Below are 9,909 nucleotides of genomic sequence, written 5' to 3' on the forward strand. Positions count from 1 at the left end.
GTTCTTCGAGAGCGTCACGTGCTTCCTACAGTGGAACACTGCCTCGGATTGCTTGGAGAGGCTACAGTTTTCTCCAAGCTTGACGCCACGTCAAGCTTCCACCAGGTCAAGCTGTCTCCCGAGTCCCAAGAATTGACCACATTCATAACCCAATTTGGACGCTATCGTTTTCTCCGGCTGCCGTTTGGGATCACGTCTGCACCGGAATACTTCCAGCGGCAGATGTCCCGGATCCTCGAAGGCCAAGCGGGTGTGGTGAACATGATTGAAGACATCCTCGTCTTTGGGAAGACTCGCTCCGAGCATGACCGCCGTCTCCGACAAGTCATGGACCGGCTAGCAAAGGCAGGAGTCACGCTCAACCGCGAGAAATGCTCGTCTGCGACTTCGAGTGTCAGGTTCCTTGAGGTCGTGGTCAGCGCGGAAGGAATTTCTCCAGACCCAGACAAGGTTGCAGCGATCCGAGCCATGCATCCACCCGAAGATGTCGCAGGGGTCCGTCGCCTTCTAGGCCTCGTGAACCACATCGGACGCTTCTTACGGCACGTTTCGGAGGTGACTGTGCCGATCCGAGCACTGCTGCTCAAGAACTCTACCTGGACTTGGGGCCCGGCGCAGCATTCTGCCTTCTCCGAACTGAAGAAGCTTCTGTGCTCAGACCTCTGCGTGGCTCGCTACAACACCACGTACAAGACCACGATCTCATCTGACGCCAGCCTATGGTCTCGGGGCAGTACTTCTCCAAGAACAGCCGTCCGGTGAGCGTCGAGCCGTCGCCTTCGCATTGCGCTCCCTCACATGCACGGAACGCCGGTACAGCCAAACAGAAAAAGAAGCTTTGGCAGCCAGCCGGGCGGTGCAAAGGTTCGAGGAATACGTCCGTGGACTTCAGTTCTTCCTCGAGACGGACCATCAACCGCTATAGTGGCGCTCTTGGGTACCATCGCTGTTTACCTACTACCACCACGGATCCAGCGGTTTCGCTTGAAGCTCATGCGTTTCCAGTACCACGTACTCTACGTACCGGGGAAGCTGCTGGCAACAGCGGATACGCTTTCGCGCGCACCGCTGGACTCCTCTTCATCCAACCGGGTGAATCAAGTAAAGCTCTTTGCCCAAGAGGTCGTCCGCTCCTTCCCAGACATCGTCTCGTCGCAGCTCGAGCACCTGTGCCAGGCCCAAGCCAACGGCGGCGAGTGCAGCCTGCTGCTTCAGTACTGCGCCAACGGCTGGCCTCGGCAGTTCCACTTGCCTCTCCATGTGAAGAAGTACTGGCAGTACGAAGGAGACCTCAGCGTCTGTGAGGGACTGCTTCTGAGAGGGTCCCGCATCATCGTGCCGTCTGCCCTTCAGCGCCACATGCTCGAGCTTCTCCATGACGGGCATCAAGGCATCAACCGATGCAAAGCTTTAGCTCGGGAGTCGGTCTGGTGGCCGGGCATCAACAACCATATAGAAAAACTGGTGTCTAACTGCCACACGTGTGCCGAAACCAGGGTGCAGCGCTCGGAGCCCATGCTGCCCTCAACCACTCCAAGTCGGCCCTGGGAAGAGGTTGCCATCGATCTTTTTCATCTCAATGCCCAAGACTTCCTTCTGGTGGACTACCGGTCACGCTTCCCGGAAGTCATTAGTCTACGTTCAACCACAGCACTTGCGGTCATCAACGCCATCAAGAGCGTTTTCGCACGCCATGGAATTCCGAGAATGGTGCGCAGCGACAACGGTCGTCAGTTTGCTGCGAGAGAGTTCGCCTTCGCCAAGTCCTACGGCTTCTGCCACGTCACCAGCAGCCCCCATTTTCCACAGTCGAATGGGGAGGTGGAACGAATGGTGAGGACAGTCAAAGACCTGCTGCTGAAGGCGGATGATCCCCTACCTGGCACTTTTGGCATACCGGGACACACCTGGGGTAAATGGAGTGAGTCCTGCTCAGCTGCTCATGGGTAGGCGCCTACAGACCTGGCTGCCGAAGATGTGGCACCTGCTGGAGCCAGCCTGGCCTCCTTCGGTCACAATCACTCAACGTGATCAAGACAACCGGAGGCCCCAAGCGTCAGACTTCAACCGAAGGCATGCAGCTCACACCTTGCAGCCTCTTCAGGCCGGTGAGCGGGTGTGGGTGCGAGATGTCAACTCCCCAGCAACCGTCTTAGGGCCAGCTCAACGCCCGCGCTCCTACGTGGTGGAGACTCTGACGGGTGTACTTCAGCGTAACCGGATGCACCTGGTGTCAATGACGCGAACCCCCACTGCCAACCCACCTGGAGCCCCAGTGGCGTATCAGCCCGAGACGACTACAACACCTGGAGCTGACCAAGCAGCACAAGACCAGCAAACCGCGTCGCCTCGGGAAAGCACTTCCACTGCAGAGGAACCTCAGGGTTTTGCTTCCACGCCACGCGTCTCACGGTCGCGTTATGGCAGGAGGATCCGCAGGCCGAAAAGACTCGACCTGTGAACATTGTTTTGTTTCGGACCATGAGTTTTGGTGCAGGTGCATGTGTTTTGTTAAAGTTTACCGTGGGGGGGATGTAGTGTACGGCAGTACCACTAGATGGCTGTATCATTCATGTAGTGTACAGCAGTACCGCCAGATGGCAGCGCGGTATGTACTGCTTTTTGTAATAAGGGCTGCTAATAAACCTGACGGGACTTGTCCGCCCGGAGACTCGGCTGTCGTGTCACTTACTCGCCCAATGCGCTCGACACGCACACTTTCGATGATAGCGTTGTCGCTGAAATCTTCGTGCACGATCTGGTCAGCGTCAGCACGCAAAAAGTCGTGCAGTTCAACGGCGTCTGGTTGAACTTGTGGCTATCACCGTCATACTCATCAGGCTCATTGTTACCATTATTATCCTACCGAATGTAAACAGGAATGGTCGCACCGAGAGAGGTCGCACTTTTGAAAAGGTATGCTGAATGGGCATCAAAGTATTTGCACGTACTTTTCTGTAAATCATTACTCGATGGTGAACTACCGCATGATTGGGTAACTGCCCGAATTAAACCAATACATAAAAAAGGAAACAAGAACCAGGTTGGTAACTATAGACCAATTTCATTAACTTCCACATCTTGCAAAATATTAGAACATATAATTCACAATCATATCGTAGAGTTTCTCAACAAACACAATTTCCTAACTAGACATCAGCACGGATTTAGAAAAGGCTTTTCAACCTGCACTCAGCTAGTTGAAACCGTACATGATTTTGCGAAAGCTATTAACCACGGCAATCAAATAGATGCAATTTTTATGGACTTTGCCAAAGCCTTCGATAAGGTTTCCCACAAAAATTACTTTTTAAATTAGAGAAAGTACTTAAAAACAGAAAGTTGATGGGCTGGCTTTCTTTTTTACCTGACTAAACGACAACAACTTGTTTCCTTTCGCGATTGTAACTCAAAATATGTAACGGTTGATTCTGGCGTTCCCCAGGGCTCAGTCCTAAGACCTCTACTATTTCTTTTGTTCATTAATGATACTGTAGAACAAATTCTTGTTAAAGTGAAACTTTACGCAGATGACTGTGTTTTGTACTCAGAGGTTCATAGCACATCCCATCAACTTCTGTTAAATCAGGCATTTCAAAAAGTAGCCTCCTGGTGCGAGGAATGGCAGATGGTCATTAACTTTGATAAAACTGTTTTTATGCGAATTATACACAAGAAAAGTCCTTTGCATTTCAGATACAATGCTAACAACACTTTTTTGTCTGAAGTCACTAATTATAAGTACTTGGGCTTTACATATCGAATGATCTCTGCTGGAACAAACACATTACACACATAACGACGAATGCAACTTACAAACTGTTTTTTCTACGTCGTTCACTGAAGCTATCCACTCCTTCTGTCCGCCTTTTAGCGTACAAATAAATTGTTTTACCAATATTAGATTACGCCGTTATTATATGGGATCCGTTTACTAAGACTAACATTAACAAATTAGAAAAAGTGCAAAAACGAGCAGCGCGTTTTATTTACAATAATTTTTCAAGGACTTCTGTTACGGACCTATTAACCAGAGCTCAACTTTCACCTTTATCATTAAGATACCGCAACTCAAGGCTTAAGTTTTTGTATCAACTGATTAACGGCCATTATCAAGTAGACATAGCTGATATTTTTTCTTTTTCTTCTGGCTACTCTACCAGGCAGAGACATGACCTCACCATAACCCCCTTTCCCACACGCAATAATTGCTTTAAGCATTCATTCTTTCCTCGCGCCATAGTCGAGTGGAATAAATTAACTAAGGCAATTGTTTCAGCACCCTCATTAGCATTGTTTTCATCGGAATTAGAAAGTGCACTAATCAGTTGAATCGTAGTACATACTACTGTACATGATTGTTGAATGTATTCTTGTATTTTTTATTGTATGTTTTTGCCCGTTGAAGTATTTTTTTCCCTGTATTCATTATATAACATGTATATACTATATGCCATTGTACTTGCCAATTGTTCATAACTAACTTGATGTACCACCCTGCTAAAATCACCAAATGGTGATTGCAGTATCTGTTAATAAATAAAATAAATAAACATCTTTATTTTGTTTTCATTCAGGCATCGTCTTTGGGGTGGTCTCCCCATTCCAGGAAACCATGATTGTTGGCAGAAACGTATGTGCCCTACTTGTCGAATGAGCGGTGCTGCAATTTTCCAACTTATGGGTTCCCAACTAGCCCTTGGATTGAAAAAAAATGTTGCGGATTACTACCAGAAACGTTCGTTATTGCGGGAGTGCTTTTTAAAATCTCTTCGCTGTCGAGAGGGGGCAAATACATTGCACTCTATGGACGCCAGACAAAGGCGTATCCACCGGGAGGCAAGGGGGGTGGAGCCCCCCCACTTTCGACAGTGGTCTTTGTCGGCTGCAGACTGGGAAACTAACAAGTGAGGCCAATTCTTCTTTCAACACAGCAATCACGTAATCACGTAATGAAATTCGTCCTACGCTTCTGCTATGAAGATTGTCCTGCGTGTCTCGCGACTAAGTATACTGTTGGCTCTCGGCGGTGCGGGCTGTTTATGCGACGCTTTTGCGCCTTGCGCTCATATATTGCAGAGGAGGCTATCGCTCAGATAGAGTTCTATAACATTACAGCAATCTCTCATGATTTTATTTTGTTCTACCTGGCCTGACATTTGGGTAATCGGCGGCGCATATACGGGCGGGAACCAGCAAACGTTTTATAGCCCGATCAAACGCTCTTCTTTTTTCAGGAAATTTAGTTTCTTTCTTTGAAAACGAATAGCATCGCCACTGCTTCATATCCAAGCTGCTGCGAGTTGATGAGTGCGCACAAGTGCCGAGTATTTTAGTTGTGCCTATAGCCAGGACAGCTAAAATAGATTCCCACTTTAGTCTCCGATTAGCCTGCTTCGCTTGGCTTATCATATGGAGGCCTGCAGCGGTCGCGGCAGCTTGAAGCAAGGCAGTGAACTCGAGCACATTGAGAAGCCCAGCTTTCAAGTTTGCCCCGTAACCTCACCAGGGAAATGATCAGCGTCCACGGTTTTCTAGACTAAGAAGGTCGCCCACCTGCAAAGGATTGTCTCTGTTCCTAATTATGTTTATTTCTCTCTCTACCTCTCCGTCAGCAACAGCGGGTTCACGAGAGTTGTATACGTGCAAAAACAGCTCAACGTAGCTATACCATAACTGAAAGTATCTATTATACACCTATGAACCCATCTCGCCCGCTGCTATATGTAGCCGCCGCCAATGTGTTTGGCGGGCAGCCTTCTTGAATTACGCTCAGAAAGAGACACTGTCTGGCTATTGCGAAAAAAATTATTGTTCTGCACAGTAATGCGCTGCTTACTGTGCACACTTCATTTTAACGCTGCGAGTTCTCGCAGACTTATAATTGTTGGGGTTTAACGTCCCAAAACCACGATTTCATTATGAGAGACGCCGTAGTGCAGGGCTCCGCAAATTTTGACCATCTGGCTTTCATTAACGTGCACCGAAATATAAGTACACGAGCCTCAAGCATTTTCGCCTCCATCGAAAATGCGACCGCCGTGACCGAGATTGGATATCGGGACCTGCGGGTCAGCAGTCGAGCACCGTAACCGCTAGACCAACGTGGCGGGTTTTTCGCAGACTTGTGACGTCGCGTAACAAGGAGGCGTTTTTATGGCACACCGAAAACTTTTTGACGAATAGCGAAGAACCAATGACCAATGAAAATAATTTATTATTATTTCTTCTACGCAGACATGCCTAAGTGGTAATTACGTGGTCGATCGCATACGCGTCATTTGTTGCGTCGTGTCACGAGCAGGTGCTGTGAGTATGACCCAGAGAATTTCGACCAATCATTTAACAGCTAACGACCTTTACGGAAGGAAACAATGCGGGGTAGTTTAGCGCTATAATCGCCCACATTTTTAAAAAGAAAATTTGAACTTACACAGTTTACGTAGGCGTATTTACTTTGAGGGGAGGAGTAAATGGCCACTTCATCGCTTTGCCGTCCACACCCCACTCAATCTGGGAAAAGTAGGAGGGCATGGAACGATAACTAGTATATAAACTCGTAGTCATTTATAATCTCATAACTATACACAACCAGCTCGATGTGGTTTCCGTAAATATCAATCGACTGAACTTGGTCTTCTTGTTTAGAAAGACTTCATATTAGAGGGCTATAACAGTAAAGAAATTGGCACTCGGCTTATCCTGGAGACTTCTGCGAAGCACTTTGCTTTGTCAGCCACATGTTTTGTTTAATAAGTGGAAATTTAAAGTACTCGAGTCATAGCAGGTCCTTCATACTCTTCGTATTTACAACGTCAAAGTGTATGAAGTTTGTGGATGGAATGCGCAGATCAAGAACAGGTTAAATGTTGCTGTACTTTTTAAACTTCACGGTAAAATTTCCAAAATGTTAAACACTGCTGGCTGTGTTGTCGCGGTATTGGCCTCGAGGCCCACCACTGGAAACGCCGGCGCCACCGTCGGCGTGACGTACTTGGCAGGATCACGTGGTCTCCGCGGCCGCGTCGGCTGCTTGTGGCGCACTGCCGCGTGCTTTGAAAACGAGTTTCAAGTCCCACATGCGCTGCGGTCTGTTCAAATACGGAAGTTTTCTCTCATTTTCTACTCAATTGAAACCATTTTAATAGAGTGGCTGCCTCCGAAGGCGACGAACATGGGGCTCTACCGCTCGGTGCCGCAGCGCCACGCTCACGCAAAGGAGCCCAGTGTCAGCCTGCACTGGTAACCGCGGGACAAGAAACAGCGTGAAGCATGGGTTGTAAAGCTAAGAACCAGCAAGTAGCCATCCGCTACGAGTCTTGTGTGCAACAAGCACTTCCGCGACGAAGACTTTTGTTACTGCGTCGGGCCTGCGATGTTCGGTGAGTAGCAGGCAGCGCGCACTGAGACGATGGCTCGCGCGCGCTTCCCGCCGGCAAATGATGCTTATCTGCCACAGGATGGTAAAAGCGCTACATGTTACCACGTGCGATGCCATCTCAGAACCCTCCAATGCGACCTCTTGATCGTCGGCCCCGTGCTCAGCGTCCACAAAATCGGCTGCAGATGCACAAGTCATTGTTTAGATACGTTGAATTAAAAAACGCACAGGGTCCCTTATGCATTCGTTAAAGATGACTAGAAGGCGAAAGCCATCTTCTTCTTGTCAGTCGATGTACTGATTCTCCCGCGTTACTGTATTTTCTTTCTTTTCCTAGGCGTCGCATGCTACTACATGCTCGGTCTCGTAGACTGGTTCTCCTTCCACCAGCAATCTCGAAGTGGTGAAGCTTTGGTCTATGAATTTGTTGATCACAGAGAGCGGCAAGTTCACTGGAATGCAAACGGAACGATAATAAGGAGCATTAAAAAAAGGCGTCGCATTTGCTCACGTTTTGTGTGAGCACCAAACGAAACGAATGCGCTGAATAAAGAAACAGAAGCAGCGGCATTTGCCCGCTGAGAAGACCGATCAATACGCAGTGCGAGACAACTTGTCAAATGACATTGAAACGTACCCGAATTTAGACCGAAAAAAAAAAAAAACACTGAATCGTCGGGACGGCAGATCACATAGTTGTCATGCGCACCGAAGCCGCAGTTGTAAGGAAATTGTTTTTGAACTGCTCTGATAGCGTCCGCGCAACAGTAGTTGTTTGTTTACTCACAAATTCTCATGTTTTGCGGCCTAAAGTTCACAGCGCGGTGCCAAAACGCGCTCGTAGCAAAAGCGAAACCATCAGTACGAACATACATGCAGACGCTCATACATGTAGAGGCACCGTCAGTCGTCGCGAACCCGTGCGATCGCTGGCTTGAGGCTTCTTTCTGTTATGCTCCGTTTGGTTATACAGGCAGTGTACTCTAACGAGATGTTTCACATAGTTTGCACTCAGCGAGTGACTACCTTTCACGCAAGAAGCCGGTTCAGGAGTCTCCAACGCGGTGACAGTGTGAAGCGGGTGCTCGGTTTTCTGCAAAGAGACAGTGACTGTAGACTATCTTGCGCTTTCAGTTCGTCGAAAATGATTATCTTGACAGTAAAGAACACAGTTCATTTCGAAAGTACTTACAGAAGGGCCCTGGAGGGCTTCCGCGAGGTGTTTTTGTAGAGCGCCGACAGCAAAACCTATGGGGAGCGCGCCGGCGGCATCCTGCCTAGCACGCAATCGAGGCGCGTCCGATAGAGGGCGACTCCGTAACTCCTCGAGGCCAATATGGCGGGTCAGCATGCACAACCTGTTTGTGCAGATTCTTCCTTGATTTAAAACACTTTTGAAAAGCACATCATCTAATCATGCCCATGAATATGAAAAATCACGTGAAATTCAGAGAAAATGTAGTTCTCTCTCTCTCTCTCTCTCTCTCTCTCTCTCTCTATATATATATATATATATATATATATATATATATATATATATATATATATATATATATATATATATATATATATATGTACGGCGGACGGAGTGAGCGACGCCAGCCGCCCCCCCCCCCCACCCCCATTCGCGAACAAGTTGATACGCTACTGACGCCAGATTTCTTCTTTATCGCGAGAATTTCGTTATTGAGGGCCTTCGTTATTGAGGGGTTCAACTGCATTCGGCTCACCAGTGGCTTGCCGCCTCTTTCTAAATGGGACGGCACCGCAGTCAGTTATCAAATTTTAGGCGATCAACTATAATGGCATCATGGTATATTGTGGTGTGGTTGTGACGGCGAAGAACCAAACAGTGAAACCAGTAAAACTTCAGTATTCATTGGGTGAACTTGTGACCAGCAAAACGATTGTAACGATCAGAAATGAATTGTAGCAGCAAAAGGAACACTCACAGTACAAGCAAGTGACACTCACAGTACAATGATAGCGGTGAGTACGGTCGTCGATAATGTGATCTTTAGTGAAAGATATCGGCTTTTATACGTGTATATCGTCGTACATTCCAGAGTCATCGCTTGTGCACGCACAAGTTCCAGAATGTAGACCGCTTTACGTGTTGCGCAGGCAATTGAGATTGTGAGGGACGCCGTAGTGGAGGGCTCCAGAGATTTAGACCATCTGGTGTTCTTTAAGCTGCACCTACATCTAAGTACAAGTACGCGGGTGTCTAGACTTTCGGCTCCATGGAAATGCGGCCGCCGCGGCCGGGATTCGTTTGGGTCAGCAGTCGAGCACCGTAACCGCTAGACCACCGTGGCGGGTAAACAATTGAGAGAATTGTCGACAACATTACAGAGAACGTCACGATATATTTTAGGCGCGGCTCGCACTGAGGCATAAAGCCTGTTTCACATGCGAACGACTGAGCGGCGGGGCCCGCGGCGATTGAGCGGCGACAGGACGCTCGCACGCGGCTTCGTTTCACATGCACCGCTTTTGCGCGGCGCGCGCCTCTTCGATGCGCAGTG

General features: G+C 48.3%; 1 protein-coding gene across 1 annotated transcript; it reads left to right on the forward strand.

Moving 5' to 3' along the window:
* The first annotated feature begins 993 nt into the window (after positions 1-993).
* LOC119378963 (uncharacterized protein K02A2.6-like) lies at positions 994-1,950 on the forward strand. The gene has a single exon (XM_037648113.1). The coding sequence runs from the start codon at positions 994-996 to the stop codon at positions 1,948-1,950; it is 957 nt and encodes a 318-aa protein (XP_037504041.1).
* Positions 1,951-9,909: the final 7,959 nt, after the last annotated feature.

The sequence above is a fragment of the Rhipicephalus sanguineus genome, chromosome 1, assembly GCF_013339695.2.
Source record: "Rhipicephalus sanguineus isolate Rsan-2018 chromosome 1, BIME_Rsan_1.4, whole genome shotgun sequence".
Lineage (NCBI taxonomy): Eukaryota > Metazoa > Arthropoda > Arachnida > Ixodida > Ixodidae > Rhipicephalus > Rhipicephalus sanguineus.